The sequence below is a fragment of the Coregonus lavaretus genome (genome assembly GCF_964263955.1).
Source record: "Coregonus lavaretus genome assembly, contig: HAP1_SCAFFOLD_3484, whole genome shotgun sequence".
NCBI lineage: Eukaryota > Metazoa > Chordata > Actinopteri > Salmoniformes > Salmonidae > Coregonus > Coregonus lavaretus.
Genome location: NW_028157529.1, coordinates 20,001 through 36,986, shown reverse-complemented (window position 1 = coordinate 36,986; position 16,986 = coordinate 20,001). Strand labels below are relative to the sequence as shown.

The window sequence follows — 16,986 nt, the reverse complement described above, 5'->3', positions numbered from 1 at the left end:
ATTGTTAGGTGAAGTTATGGGTCCTACAGTAGGTCTGTGTTATTGTTAGGTGAAGTTATGGGTCCTACAGTAGGTCTGTGTTATTGTTAGGTGAAGTTATGGGTCCTACAGTAGGTCTATGTTGTTGTTAGGTGATGTTATGGGTCCTACAGTAGGTCTATGTTGTTGTTAGGTGATGTTATGGGTCCTACAGTAGGTATATGTTGTTAGGTGAAGTTATGGGTCCTACAGTAGGTCTGTGTTGTTAGGTGAAGTTATGGGTCCTACAGTAGGTCTTTGTTATTGTTAGGTGAAGTTATGGGTCCTACAGTAGGTCTATGTTGTTGTTTGGTGAAGTTATGGGTCCTACAGTAGGTCTATGTTGTTGTTAGGTGAAGTTATGGGTCCTACAGTAGGTATGTTATTGTTAGGTGAAGTTATGGGTCCTACAGTAGGTCTATGTTATTGTTAGGTGAAGTTATGGGTCCTACAGTAGGTCTATGTTATTGTTAGGTGAAGTTATGGGTCCTACAGTAGGTCTATGTTGTTAGGTGAAGTTATGGGTCCTACAGTAGGTCTATGTTGTTAGGTGAAGTTATGGGTCCTACAGTAGGTCTATGTTGTTGTTAGGTGAAGTTATGGGTCCTACAGTAGGTCTATGTTGTTAGGTGAAGTTATGGGTCCTACAGTAGGTCTGTGTTATTGTTAGGTGAAGTTATGGGTCCTACAGTAGGTCTGTGTTATTGTTAGGTGAAGTTATGGGTCCTACAGTAGGTCTATGTTGTTGTTAGGTGATGTTATGGGTCCTACAGTAGGTATATGTTGTTAGGTGAAGTTATGGGTCCTACAGTAGGTCTATGTTGTTGTTAGGTGATGTTATGGGTCCTACAGTAGGTATATGTTGTTAGGTGAAGTTATGGGTCCTACAGTAGGTCTGTGTTGTTAGGTGAAGTTATGGGTCCTACAGTAGGTCTATGTTATTGTTTGGTGAAGTTATGGGTCCTACAGTAGGTCTTTGTTATTGTTAGGTGAAGTTATGGGTCCTACAGTAGGTCTATGTTGTTGTTTGGTGAAGTTATGGGTCCTACAGTAGGTCTATGTTGTTGTTAGGTGAAGTTATGGGTCCTACAGTAGGTATGTTATTGTTAGGTGAAGTTATGGGTCCTACAGTAGGTCTATGTTATTGTTAGGTGAAGTTATGGGTCCTACAGTAGGTCTATGTTATTGTTAGGTGAAGTTATGGGTCCTACAGTAGGTCTATGTTATTTTTAGGTGAAGTTATGGGTCCTACAGTAGGTCTGTGTTATTGTTAGGTGAAGTTATGGGTCCTACAGTAGGTCTATGTTGTTGTTAGGTGAAGTTATGGGTCCTACAGTAGGTCTATGTTGTTGTTAGGTGATGTTATGGGTCCTACAGTAGGTCTGTGTTGTTAGGTGAAGTTATGGGTCCTACAGTAGGTCTATGTTATTGTTTGGTGAAGTTATGGGTCCTACAGTAGGTCTTTGTTATTGTTAGGTGAAGTTATGGGTCCTACAGTAGGTCTATGTTGTTGTTTGGTGAAGTTATGGGTCCTACAGTAGGTCTATGTTGTTGTTAGGTGAAGTTATGGGTCCTACAGTAGGTCTATGTTGTTAGGTGAAGTTATGGGTCCTACAGTAGGTCTGTTATTTTTCCCGGATGGATCAGAATTGACATCATGTTACCTGGAGGAAAATGGGGGAGGGTCGCGCTTTTTCAATCTCAGTCAAGGGGAGGGTTTAGTATTTGTTTATCTAGTCATGTAGTTTGTAATTGATGACGTCGATATTTCTCAGTGTTTTAGATTCAGTTGCTCATTAGGCTTCATATAGATTGGTGATGAGTCGTTCACGAACCAACAGCTCTTTTTGAACGTCTCTTTTTACATTTACATTTACATTTACGTCATTTAGCAGACGCTCTTATCCAGAGCAACCTACAAATTGGTGCATTCACCCTATAGCCAGTGGGTTAACCACTTTACAATTTTTTAAATATATTTTTTATTTATTTATTTATTATTATTTTATTTTTTAAGGGGGGGCGGGGGGGTAGAAGGATTACTTTATCCTATCCCAGGTATTCCTTAAAGAGGTGGGGTTTCAAATGTCTCCGGAAGGTGGTGAGTGACTCCGCTGTCCTGGCGTCGTGAGGGAGCTTGTTCCACCATTGGGGTGCCAGAGCAGCGAACAGTTTTGACTGGGCTGAGCGGGAACTATGCTTCCGCAGAGGAAGGGGAGCCAGCAGGCCAGAGGTGGATGAACGCAATGCCCTCGTTTGGGTGTAGGGACTGATCAGAGCCTAAAGGTACAGAGGTGCCGTTCCCCTCACAGCTCCATAGGCAAGCACCATGGTCTTGTAACAGATGCGAGCTTCAACTGGAAGCCAGTGGAGTGTGCGGAGGAGCGGGGTGACGTGAGAGAACTTGGGAAGGTTGAACACCAGACGGGCTGCGGCATTCTGGATGAGTTGTAGGGGTTTAATGGCACAGGCAGGGAGCCCAGCCAACAGCGAGTTGCAGTAATCCAGACGGGAGATGACAAGTGCCTGGATTAGGACCTGTGCCGCTTCCTGTGTAAGGCAGGGTCGTACTCTCCGAATGTTGTAGAGCATGAACCTGCAGGATCGGGTCACCGCCTTGATGTTAGCGGAGAACGACAGGGTGTTGTCCAGGGTCACGCCAAGGCTCTTCGCACTCTGGGAGGAGGACACAACGGAGTTGTCAACCGTGATGGCGAGATCATGGAACGGGCAGTCCTTCCCCGGGAGGAAGAGCTGCTCCGTCTTGCCAAGGTTCAGCTTGAGGTGGTGATCCGTCATCCATACTGATATGTCTGCCAGACATGCAGAGATGCGATTCGCCACCTGGTTATCAGAAGGGGGAAAGGAGAAGATTAGTTGTGTATCGTCAGCGTAGCAATGATAGGAGAGGCCATGTGAGGATATGACAGAGCCAAGTGACTTGGTGTATAGGGAGAATAAGAGAGGGCCTAGAACTGAGCCCTGGGGGACACCAGTGGTGAGAGCACGTGGTGCGGAGACAGCTTCTCGCCACGCCACTTGGTAGGAGCGACCGGTCAGGTAGGACGCAATCCAGGAGTGAGCCGCGCCGGAGATGCCCAGCTCGGAGAGGGTGGAGAGGAGGATCTGATGGTATAACACACAGTTTAGCACCAATACTTGGTTACAACAAACTACCAATAGTGTGTTAACACACTAAACAGATAATTCGTGTCCGTGTCTAGTTCCTTTCATAACGCAGCAATAATTAAACGTTGGCTAGCTAGCACAAATATATTGTATTTAGCTGCTACAGTACAGCTAGCTGGTCGTGTTGGCTAGCTAGCAATGGCTGCTGTGTTGACTTTGTTTTGAAAAACGGTGGCGCTGCGAACAAATGTAGCTGGCTAAAAGGATATTGTATTTAGTTGCTACCATTGCTAATAGCTACTCGCCAGCTAGTCCAGGAGGTGAGTTAGCTAGCTAGCTAGCTTCGTGCTACACCCGGCACCGCCGAATACAATGCTAACCTACAGTAATTACATACAATAACTACCCACAACAACCCACGATGCCTACCTACAATACCTAACTACAATCTAAATACATAGTTTAAGCCTTACTCGACAAAGCCCAAGCTATGTATAAAGCCAAACTTACCCGACGCCAGCTGTCTGGGTGGCAGACAAGAAGACATTGGTCTTCTGCAATCAGTAGCTGTAATTAAGTACAGTAGCTACTAACTACCTAACGTTAATGCCTCAGATAATGAGGTTAGAAAAACTGCTGAATGGTAGGTAGCTAGCTGGCTTAATTACAGGTACTCTTAAGCGTGAAATAACATTGGAAACAACTATCCACAGTTGCTAAAAGTTACCAGTAGCTACCCGCTAGCTAGCTAGCTTTGTTGGTCCAAGTAGTGGGTTAGCTAGCCTCGTGCTAGCCTCGTGCTTCACCGGGCACCGCCGAATACAATACTTACCTACAATAATTACCTACAATAACCTACAATAACTACCTAAATAAACTACCTACAATACCTAGCTACAATACCTACCTACAATCTAAATACATGGTTTAAGCTTTACTCAACACCATATAAGAAGCCAAGCTTACCTCCTGCTAGAGAAAACACAACCTCTCCCGACCTCCTCCCTACACGCCATTGGTTCCCAATGATGGAACATTGGGAACCAAATCACATCGGTGAACGGCTCGTTCATTTGGCTCCCTGATTCTAGGAACAGGTTATATTTACTGAAAGAGCCGTTCATTTGGCTCCCTGATTCCAGGACAGGTTATATTTACTGAAAGAGCCGTTCATTTGGCTCCCTGATTCCAGGACAGGTTATATTGTGTGAAAGAGCCGTTCATTTGACTCCCTGATTCCAGGACAGGTTATATTGTGTGAAAGAGCCGTTTATTTGACTCCCTGATTCCAGGACAGGTTATATTGTGTGAAAGAGCCGTTCATTTGGCTCCCTGATTCCAGGACAGGTTATATTGTGTGAAAGAGCCTTCATTTGACTCCCTGATTTGAATACTCCTACAACTATTTTTTTTGATCTGTTTATCTACAGAAAGTTACTTCCACGCTGATCTTTATCAGTGCGTAAATAAAACATCAATAATCTGTGGCCAATCTAGTAATTTTGGCCAAGGTAAAAAAGTATTTGAACGCACTTCTCGATCTAACATAATGTTTCTGATGTCCAGAAGCTGTTGTCGTAGTATGTACATTGTGTGTGTTCTTAACGCGTGTTTGTGCTAACTGGTCAGATTCGTTAGTCCGGACTGCCAGATTGTTAAGCGTGATTCATCACTCCAGAGAACGCGTTTTCCACTGCTCCAGAGTCCAATGGTGGCGGGCTTTACACTACTCCAGCCGACGCTTGGCGTTGCGCGTGTTGATTTTAGGCTTGTGTGCGGCTGCTCGGCCATTGAAACCCATTTTATGAAGCTCCTGACTAACGGTTATTGTGCTGACGTTGCTTCCAGAGGCCGTTTGGAACTCAGTAGTGAGTGTTGCAACCGCTACGCGCTTCAGCACTCGACGGTCCCGTTCTGTGAGCTTGTGTGACCTGCCACGTTTCCACTTCACAGTAACAGCACTTCCTGTTGACCGGGGAAGATAACAGCACTTCCTGTTGACCGGGGCAGCTCTAGCAGGGCAGACATTTGACCAACTGACTTGTTGGAAAGGTGGCATCCTATGACGGTGCCACGTTGAAAGTCACTGAGCTCTTCAGTACGGGCCATTCTACTGCCAATGTTTTGTCTATGGAGATTGCATGGCTGTGTGCTCGATTTTATACACCCGTCAGCAACGGGTGTGGCTGAAATAACTGAATCCACTAATTTGAAGGGGTGTCCACATACTTTAGTATATATGGTTTATGTCTAATATGTCTGTGTGTGTGTGTGTGTTTAATGTGTGTGTGTGTGTGTTTAATGTGTGTGTGTGTGTGTGTCTGTCTGTTTAATGTGTGTATGTGTCTCTCTCCTAGGGATCTGAAGCTGGACAACGTGATGCTGGATGCAGAGGGCCACATTAAGATAGCTGACTTTGGGATGTGTAAAGAGAACATGTTAGACGGAGTCACCACCAAGACCTTCTGTGGGACCCCCGACTACATCGCTCCTGAGGTAATGGAGTCTCCTCTTCTTACCCCTCTCCTCTCTTCTCCTATCTCATCCCCCGACTACATCGCTCCTGAGGTAATGGAGTCTTCTGTTCTGTTCTGCTCTGTTCTTCAGCCTCCTCTTCTTACTCCTCTCCTCTCTTCTCCTATCTCATCCCCCTCTCCTCTCCTCCTCCAGATCATAGCGTACTCCTCTCCTCTCTTCTCCTATCTCATCCCCCTCTCCTCTCCTCCTCCAGATCATAGCGTACTCCTCCCCTCTCTTCTCCTATCTCATCCCCCTCTCCTCTCCTCCTCCAGATCATAGCGTACTCCTCTCCTCTCTTCTCCTATCTCATCCCCCTCTCCTCTCCTCCTCCAGATCATAGCGTACTCCTCTCCTCTCTTCTCCTATCTCATCCCCCTCTCCTCTCCTCCTCCAGATCATAGCGTACTCCTCTCCTCTCTTCTCCTATCTCATCCCCCTCTCCTCTCCTCCTCCAGATCATAGCGTACTCCTCTCCTCTCTTCTCCTATCTCATCCCCCTCTCCTCTCCTCCTCCAGATCATAGTGTACTCCTCTCCTCTCTTCTCCTATCTCATCCCCCTCTCCTCTCCTCCTCCAGATCATAGCGTACTCCTCTCCTCTCTTCTCCTATCTCATTCTCCTCTCCTCTCCTCCTCCAGATCATAGCGTACTCCTCTCCTCCTCCAGATCATAGCGTACTCCTCTCCTCTCTTCTCCTATCTCATTCTCCTCTCCTCCTCCAGATCATAGCGTACTCATCTCCTCTCTTCTCCTATCTCATCCCCCTCTCCTCTCCTCCTCCAGATCATAGTGTACTCCTCTCCTCTCTTCTCCTATCTCATCCCCCTCTCCTCTCCTCCTCCAGATCATAGCGTACTCCTCTCTTCTCTTCTCCTATCTCATCCCCCTCTCCTCTCCTCCTCCAGATCATAGTGTACTCCTCTCCTCTCTTCTCCTATCTCATCCCCCTCTCCTCTCCTCCTCCAGATCATAGCGTACTCCTCTCCTCTCTTCTCCTATCTCATTCTCCTCTCCTCTCCTCCTCCAGATCATAGCGTACTCCTCTCCTCCTCCAGATCATAGCGTACTCCTCTCCTCTCTTCTCCTATCTCATTCTCCTCTCCTCCTCCAGATCATAGCGTACTCCTCTCCTCTCTTCTCCTATCTCATACCCCTCTCCTCTCTTCCTCCAGATCATAGCGTACTCCTCTCCTCTCTTCTCCTATCTCATCCCCCTCTCCTCTCCTCCTCCAGATCATAGCGTACTCCTCTCCTCTCTTCTCCTATCTCATCCCCCTCTCCTCTCCTCCTCCAGATCATAGTGTACTCCTCTCCTCTCTTCTCCTATCTCATCCCCCTCTCCTCTCCTCCTCCAGATCATAGCGTACTCCTCTCCTCTCTTCTCCTATATCATTCTCCTCTCCTCTCCTCCTCCAGATCATAGCGTACTCCTCTCCTCCTCCAGATCATAGCGTACTCCTCTCCTCTCTTCTCCTATCTCATTCTCCTCTCCTCCTCCAGATCATAGCGTACTCATCTCCTCTCTTCTCCTATCTCATCCCCCTCTCCTCTCCTCCTCCAGATCATAGCGTACTCCTCTCCTCTCTTCTCCTATCTCATCCCCCTCTCTTCTCCTCCTCCAGATCATAGCGTACTCCTCTCCTCTCTTCTCCTATCTCATCCCCCTCTCCTCTCCTCCTCCAGATCATAGCGTACTCCTCTCCTCTCTTCTCCTATCTCATCCCCCTCTCCTCTCCTCCTCCAGATCATAGCGTACTCCTCTCCTCTCTTCTCCTATCTCATCCCCTCTCTCCTCTCTTCCTCCAGATCATAGCGTACTCCTCTCCTCTCTTCTCCTATCTCATCCCCCTCTCCTCTCCTCCTCCAGATCATAGCGTACTCCTCTCCTCTCTTCTCCTATCTCATCCCCCTCTCCTCTCCTCCTCCAGATCATAGCGTACGTGTCTCCTCGCTTCTCCTATCTCATACCCCTCTCTCCTCTCCTCCTCCAGATCATAGCGTACTCCTCTCCTCTCTTCTCCTATCTCATGCCCCTCTCTCCTCTCCTCTTCCAGATCATAGCGTACTCCTCTTCTCTCTTCTCCTATCTCATCCCCCTCTCTCCTCTCTTCCTCCAGATCATAGCGTACTCCTCTCCTCTCTTCTCCTATCTCATCCCCCCCTCTCCTCTCCTCCTCCAGATCATAGCGTACTCCTCTCCTCTCTTCTCCTATCTCATCCCCCCCTCTCCTCTCTTCCTCCAGATCATAGCGTACTCCTCTCCTCTCTTCTCCTATCTCATCCCCCCCTCTCCTCTCTTCCTCCAGATCATAGCGTACCAGCCCTATGGGAAGTCCGTGGACTGGTGGGCCTTTGGAGTTCTGCTGTATGAGATGCTGGCAGGACAGGTAGGGGTGTGTGTGTGTGTGTGTGTGTGTGTGTGTGTGTGTGTGTGTGTGTGTGTGTGTTATATTTGACAGTCTCGGTACATAGTCTTACAGTACGTAGTGCAGAATGTCAGCGGTGATGCACTGTGTGTCCCTCCCCAGCCTCCGTTTGATGGTGAGGATGAAGATGAGTTGTTTCAGTCCATCATGGAGCATCACGTCTCCTACCCCAAGTCCATGTCCAAGGAGGCTGTCGCCATCTGCAAAGGGGTGGGTACACACTGTCTGTCTGTCTGTCTGTCTCTGTCTGTCTGTCTGTCTCTGTCTGTCTGGCTCTGTCTGTCTCTGTCTGTCTGTCTCTGTCTGTCTGTCTCTGTCTGTCTGTCTGTCTGTCTGTCTGTCTGTCTCTGTCACTCACTCACTCACTCACACTCTCTCTCTCACACACTCTCTCTCTCACACATTGTGTGACCTCTGACCCCTGTCTGTAGTTGATGACTAAACACCCAGGGAAGCGTCTGGGCTGTGGTCCGGAGGGGGAGAGGGACATAAAGGAACATGCCTTCTTCCGCTACATGGACTGGGACAAGCTGGAGAGCAAGGAGGTCCAGCCGCCCTTCAAACCCAAAGCTGTGAGTCTAACCTATAGAACCTCTCTCTCTATATATATATAGCCCTCTATATCCTCATTATAACTACCTACTACCCCTTTAAACCCAAAGCTGTGAGTCTAACCTCTCTCTATATATAGCCCTCTATATCCTCATTATAACTACCTACTACCCCTTTAAACCCAAAGCTGTGAGTCTAACCTCTCTCTATATATAGCCCTCTATATCCTCATTATAACTACGCACTGCCCCTTTAAACCCAAAGCTGTAGACCTATAGAATATTCTATCTCCACTGGATCTGGTAAAAACAGGTACAGTGTCTTCAGAAAGTATTCACACCCCTTGACTTTTTCCAAATGTTGTTTTGTAACAGCCTGAATTTAAATTGGATTCACTTGAGAGCTTGTGTCACTGGCCTACACACAATACCCCTTAACGTCAAAGTGGAATTGTGTTTTTAGACATTTTTTGAAATTTTTAGAAGCTAAAATGTCTTGAGTGAATAAGTATTCAACCCCTTTGTTATGGCAAGTGTAAATAAGTTCAGGAGTAAATATGTGCTTAACAAGTCACATAATAAGTTGCATGGACTCTGTGTGCAATAATAGTGTTTAACATGATTTTTGAATGACTACCTCATCTCTGTACCCCACACATACAATTATCTGTGAGGACCCTCAGTTGAGCAGTGAATTTCAAACAAAGATTCAACCACAAAGACCAGGGAGGTTTTCCAATGCCTCGCAAAGAAGGCCACCTATTGGTAGATAATATATATATTTTTAAAGCAGACATTGAATATCCCTTTGAGCATGGTGAAGTTATTAATTACACTTTGGATGGTGTATCAATACACCCAGTCACTACAAAGATACAGGCGTCCTTCCTAACTCAGTTGCCGGAGAGGAAGGAAACCGCTCAGGGATTTCACCATGAGGCCAATGGTGACTTTAAAACAGTTACAGTTTAATGGCTGTGACAGGAGAAAACAACAACATTGTAGTTACTCCACAATACTAACCTAAATGACACAGTGAAAAGAAGGAAGCCTGTACAGAATAAATAATATTCCAAAACATGTATCCTGTTTGCAATAAGGCACTAAAGTAAAACTGCGGCAAATAAATTAACTTTATGTCCTGAATACAAAGTGTTATGTTTGGGGCAAATCCAACGCAACACATCACTGAGTACCACTCTTCATATTTTCATGCATGGTGGTGGCTGCATCATGTTATGGGTGTGCTTGTCATCGGCAAGGACAAGGGAGTTTTTTAGGATAAAAAGAAACAGAATAGAGCTAAGCACAGGCAAAATCCTTGAGGAAAACCTGTTTCAGTCTGCTTTCCAACAGACAGATTCACCTTTCAGCAGGACAATAACCTAAAACACAAGGCCAAATATACACTGGAGTTGCTTACCAAGATGACATTGAATGTTTCCTGAGTGGCCTAGTTACAGTTTTGACTTAAATTGGCTTGAACATCTATGGCAATACTTGAAAATGGCTGTCTAGCAATGATCAACAACCAATATGACAGTGCTTGGATAATTCTTTAAAGAATAATGTGCAAATATTGTACAATCCAGGTGTGCAAAGCTCTTAGAGACTTACCCAGAAAGACTCACAGCTGTAATAACTACCAAAGGTGATTCTAACATGTATTGACTCAGGGTTAAATACTTACCTAATCAAGAAATGAGTTTTACAAATTATATAATTTTTCTTCCACTTTGACATTCCAGAGTATTTTGTGTAATTCTTTTTTTTGTTGACATTTTAGTCATTTAGCAGACGCTCTTATCCAGAGCGACTTACAGTTAGTGAGTGCATACATTTTCATACTGGCCCTCCCGTGGGAATCGAACCCACAACCCAAGCGCCATGCTCTACCAACTGAGCTACACGGGAGATTGCTGATTTTTATTTTTTTTTGACAATTAAATCCATGTTAAACCCACTTTGTAACACAACAAAATGTAGAAAAAGTCAAAGGGTGTGAATACTTTCTGAAGACAAACAGCGATTGGTTCATTAATCTCCCAAGCCCTGCCCACAAACCTCAAATATCATCTGCCATTAGTCTGAGTCAACAGATGTCTCATTGAGGGGATTCCATTCATCTGACCCGGGCGCTCCTCCCTCACCACTTTAGCCCGTTCACGTCACGCCATAGACTGGTGCCCTGGCGGCTAAGCATAATCCAATACGCCCACTGGTTGGCGTTGTCACGAGGTCACAGGATGCTGAGGCTTCATTGGCTCATTTGAAAGTCCAAGATGTCCGAATTGTGATTGGTTGGCTGATAACCAATACAATATTCTCATTCTTACGTCACTAGTCCATTCATCCAATGACCAGCCTTTACCCCTTGAGTTTCTGTTATTTTCTTTGCCACTAGGATTGTCTTAAGTTGGCATGAAATGAAACAGCAAAACGCTGCTGGGAATTTTTTTCATATTTCTATTATGTTGTGGATGAGGACTGGATGACTTTCCATCCATCTACTTCATTATATTTCTATTATGTTGTGGATGAGGACTGGATGACTTTCCATCCATCTACTTCAGTATATTTCTATTATGTTGTGGATGAGGACTGGATGACTTTCCATCCATCTACTTCATTATATTTATATTATGTTGTGGATGAGGACTGGATGACTTTCCATCTACTTCATTATATTTATATTATGTTGTGGATGAGGACTGGATGACTTTCCATCCATCTACTTCATTATATTTATATTATTTTGTGGATGAGGACTGGATGACTTTCCATCCATCTACTTCATTATATTTCTATTATGTTGTGGATGAGGACTGGATGACTTTCCATCCATCTACTTCATTATATTTCTATTATGTTGTGGATGAAGACTGGATGACTTTCCATCCATCTACTTCATTATATTTATATTATGTTGTGGATGAGGACTGGATGACTTTCCATCCATCTACTTCAGTATATTTCTATTATGTTGTGGATGAGGACTGGATGACTTTCCATCTATCTACGTCAGTATATTTCTATTATGTCGTGGATGAGGACTGGATGACTTTCCATCCATCTACGTCAGTATATTTCTATTATGTTGTGGATAAGGACTGGATGACTTTCCATCCATCTACTTCATTATATTTCTATTATGTTGTGGATGAGGACTGGATGACTTTCCATCCATCTATGTCAGTATATTTCTATTATGTTGTGGATGAGGACTGGATGTCTTTCCATCCATCTACTTCAGTATATTTCTATTATGTTGTGGATGAGGACTGGATGACTTTCCATCCATCTACTTCAGTATATTTCTGTTATGTTGTGGATGAGGACTGGATGACTTTCCATCCATCTACTTCAGTATATTTCTATTATGTCGTGGATGAGGACTGGATGACTTTCCATCCATCTACTTCATTATATTTCTATTATGTTGTGGATGAGGACTGGATGACTTTCCATCCATCTACTTCATTATATTTCTATTATGTTGTGGATGAGGACAGGATGATTTTCCATCCATCTACCTCATTATATTTCTATTATGTTGTGGATGAGGACTGGATGACTTTCCATCCATCTACTTCAGTATATTTCTATTATGTTGTGGATGAGGACTGGATGACTTTCCATCCATCTACTTCAGTATATTTCTATTATGTCGTGGATGAGGACTGGATGACTTTCCTTCCATCTACTTCAGTATATTTCTATTATGTTGTGGATGAGGACTGGATGACTTTCTGTCCATCTACTTCAGTATATTTCTATTATATTGTGGATGAGGACTGGATGACTTTCCGTCCATCTACTTCAGTATATTTCTATTATGTTGTGGATGAGGACTGGATGACTTTCTGTCCATCTACTTCAGTATATTTCTATTATGTCGTGGATGAGGACTGGATGACTTTCCATCCATCTACTTCAGTATATTTCTATTATGTCGTGGATGAGGACTGGATGACTTTCCATCCATCTACTTCAGTATATTTCTATTATGTTGTGGATGAGGACTGGATGACTTTCCATCCATCTACTTCAGTATATTTCTATTATGTTGTGGATGAGGACTGGATGACTTTCCATCCATCTACTTCAGTATATTTCTGTTATGTTGTGGATGAGGACTGGATGACTTTCCATCCATCTACTTCAGTATATTTCTATTATGTTGTGGATGAGGACTGGATGACTTTCCATCCATCTACTTCAGTATATTTCTGTTATGTTGTGGATGAGGACTGGATGACTTTCCATCCATCTACTTCAGTATATTTCTATTATGTTGTGGATGAGGACTGGATGACTTTCCATCTACTTCATTATATTTCTATTATGTTGTAGATGAGGACTGGATGACTTTCCATCCATCTACTTCAGTATATTTCTATTATGTTGTGGATGAGGACTGGATGACTTTCCATCCATCTACTTCAGTATATTTCTATTATGTTGTGGATGAGGACTGGATGACTTTCCATCCATCTACTTCAGTATATTTCTATTATGTTGTGGATGAGGACTGGATGACTTTCCATCCATCTACTTCAGTATATTTCTATTATTTTGTGGATGAGGACTGGATGACTTTCCATCCATCTACTTCAGTATATTTCTATTATGTTGTGGATGAGGACTGGATGACTTTCCATCCATCTACTTCAGTATATTTCTATTATGTTGTGGATGAGGACTGGATGACTTTCCGTCCATCTACTTCATTATATTTATATTATGTTGTGGATGAGGACTGGATGACTTTCCATCCATCTACTTCATTATATTTCTATTATGTTGTGGATGAGGACAGGATGATTTTCCATCCATCTACCTCATTATATTTCTATTATGTTGTGGATGAGGACTGGATGACTTTCCATCCATCTACTTCAGTATATTTCTATTATGTTGTGGATGAGGACTGGATGACTTTCCATCCATCTACTTCAGTATATTTCTATTATGTCGTGGATGAGGACTGGATGACTTTCCTTCCATCTACTTCAGTATATTTCTATTATGTTGTGGATGAGGACTGGATGACTTTCTGTCCATCTACTTCAGTATATTTCTATTATATTGTGGATGAGGACTGGATGACTTTCCGTCCATCTACTTCAGTATATTTCTATTATGTTGTGGATGAGGACTGGATGACTTTCTGTCCATCTACTTCAGTATATTTCTATTATGTCGTGGATGAGGACTGGATGACTTTCCATCCATCTACTTCAGTATATTTCTATTATGTCGTGGATGAGGACTGGATGACTTTCCATCCATCTACTTCAGTATATTTCTATTATGTTGTGGATGAGGACTGGATGACTTTCCATCCATCTACTTCAGTATATTTCTATTATGTTGTGGATGAGGACTGGATGACTTTCCATCCATCTACTTCAGTATATTTCTGTTATGTTGTGGATGAGGACTGGATGACTTTCCATCCATCTACTTCAGTATATTTCTATTATGTTGTGGATGAGGACTGGATGACTTTCCATCCATCTACTTCAGTATATTTCTATTATGTTGTGGATGAGGACTGGATGACTTTCCATCCATCTACTTCAGTATATTTCTATTATGTTGTGGATGAGGACTGGATGACTTTCCATCTACTTCATTATATTTCTATTATGTTGTAGATGAGGACTGGATGACTTTCCATCCATCTACTTCAGTATATTTCTATTATGTTGTGGATGAGGACTGGATGACTTTCCATCCATCTACTTCAGTATATTTCTATTATGTTGTGGATGAGGACTGGATGACTTTCCATCCATCTACTTCAGTATATTTCTATTATGTTGTGGATGAGGACTGGATGACTTTCCATCCATCTACTTCAGTATATTTCTATTATTTTGTGGATGAGGACTGGATGACTTTCCATCCATCTACTTCAGTATATTTCTATTATGTTGTGGATGAGGACTGGATGACTTTCCATCCATCTACTTCAGTATATTTCTGTTATGTTGTGGATGAGGACTGGATGACTTTCCATCCATCTACTTCAGTATATTTCTATTATGTTGTGGATGAGGACTGGATGACTTTCCATCCATCTACTTCAGTATATTTCTGTTATGTTGTGGATGAGGACTGGATGACTTTCCATCCATCTACTTCAGTATATTTCTATTATGTTGTGGATGAGGACTGGATGACTTTCCATCCATCTACTTCAGTATATTTCTGTTATGTTGTGGATGAGGACTGGATGACTTTCCATCCATCTACTTCAGTATATTTCTATTATGTTGTGGATGAGGACTGGATGACTTTCCATCCATCTACTTCAGTATATTTCTGTTATGTTGTGGATGAGGACTGGATGACTTTCCATCCATCTATATTTCTGTTATGTTTCTCCTCTTCTTCATGTGTTGTTTTTCCCCTTTCATCCATCCATCCATCCCTCTCTCTCCCTCTTCTCTCTCACTCCTCCACAGTGTGGTCGCGACGCAGAGAACTTTGACCGTTTCTTTACGCGTCACCCCCCCGTCCTGACTCCCCCTGACCAGGAGGTCATCATGAACCTGGACCAGGAAGAGTTCCAGGGATTCTCATTTGTTAACCCAGAGTACCCCTGACGTGGACTGACCCAATCACGGCGCTGCATTCGCTCCATGAATCCTGCCCCCCCCCCCTTCCAGATCTCATATCATTTCATTACAGGATACGGTTTAGGACCAGGGCTGTATCCCAATGATCTCTCCTCCACTCCTGAAGTGTGCACTTGTTCACTACTCCCCACAAATGTAGAAACATTGGATTGGGGTATGCCTGGAGTAGAGTTTCCATTCACCACTCATTTCCTGTGAACAAGTGGCAGGTAGATTAGTGGTTAATAGCGTTGTGCCAGTAACCGAAAAGGTCGCTGGTTCTAATCCCCGAGCCGACTAGGTGAAAAATCTGCCGATGTGCCCTTTGAGCAAGGCACTTAACCCTAATTGCTCCTGTGAGTCGCTCTGGATAAGAGCGTCTGCTAAATGACTCACATGTAATGTAAATGTAACAAGCGCATACTTTGGGAGGAAGGAGAGAGAATTGGGACATGGGCTTGTCCCTAACCCATATCTACTGTTCAAACCCAAACATAACCACTGATCTAGGACCAGATTCCCCTGCCCCAGTCCTAACCTGAACCATTATGGAGATGGAATAAGATCTGACCTCTTATCAGCGGTTAAAGACAACTTCTACTCAACTGAACAGATGGACCCATGTGTATGAATCTATGATGCTGAATCAACCGATAACTAATCGATGCTCAAACAATCGGTGGCATTCCCCCTCAACCAATCAAATGACCTCCACACTGATCTGGGGACCAATATTGACCAACTGATCAAACTGATCGACATTCCATGAATTATCAATCACTGTAAGAATGCTAGAAATGTTATGAGAAAAAAAAAAATGTTACGCTAATGTTAGAATCATGTTATTACAGGGAAGAAGGGATGCTGGATATATGTACCCCCCCCCCCCCCCCCCCCCGCCCTGCTGTCATCACCACACACACACACACACACACAATGTTACGTTACTGTGAAACTGTGCCAAAGCAGGGTCAGAGTTCAGGGTCCAGTGTCCTCCATTACAGAGACGCACTGCAGCCATTTTGTGCCACAGAACCCAACAACCCCACACACCTCGGATAGCGTTCACTGCAACTGGAAACATACAGACACACAGGGCTCATCTCAATAGTCTGTGTCGACCCGGTCTAACCCACCCATCTCTAGATGGCGCTCTGCGAGACCTGCTATTGGCCAGGGCCCATTCCCTCTATAGTGACCTGCTATTGGCCAGGGCCCATTCCCTCTATAGTGACCTGCTATTGGCCAGGGCCCATTCCCTCTATAGTGACCTGCTATTGGCCAGGGCCCATTCCCTCTATAGTGACCTGCTATTGGCCAGGGCCCATTCCCTCTATAGTGACCTGCTATTGGCCAGGGCCCTATAGTGACCTGCTATTGGCCAGGGCCCATTCCCTCTATAGTGACCTGCTATTGGCTAGGGCCCATTCCCTCTATAGTGACCTGCTATTGGCCAGGGCCCTATAGTGACCTGCTATTGGCCAGGGCCCATTCCCTCTATAGTGACCTGCTATTGGCCAGGGCCCATTCCCTCTATAGTGACCTGCTATTGGCCAGGGCCCTATAATGACCTGCTATTGGCCAGGGCCCATTCCCTCTATAGTGACCTGCTATTGGCCAGGGCCCATTCCCTCTATAGTGACCTGCTATTGGCCAGGGCCCTATAGTGACCTGCTATTGGCCAGGGCCCTATAGTGACCTGCTATTGGCCAGGGC

At 44.2% G+C, this 16,986-nt stretch overlaps 1 protein-coding gene across 1 annotated transcript in view; it reads left to right on the top strand.

The window, feature by feature from the left end:
- Positions 1-16,986, top strand: part of LOC311125316 (protein kinase C beta type) — a gene marked incomplete at its 5' end in the record, with an annotated part of 39,481 nt that overhangs the window by 21,309 nt on the left and 1,186 nt on the right. Inside the window, 5 exons of the mRNA XM_084199369.1 lie at positions 5,505-5,643; positions 7,974-8,054; positions 8,196-8,303; positions 8,525-8,665; positions 15,118-16,986. The exon at positions 15,118-16,986 is cut by the window's right edge and continues 1,186 nt beyond it. Of these exons, the coding sequence (XP_084055495.1) occupies positions 5,505-5,643; positions 7,974-8,054; positions 8,196-8,303; positions 8,525-8,665; positions 15,118-15,258 (610 nt within the window). The 3' untranslated portion in view covers positions 15,259-16,986. The remainder of the gene's footprint in view (positions 1-5,504; positions 5,644-7,973; positions 8,055-8,195; positions 8,304-8,524; positions 8,666-15,117) is intronic.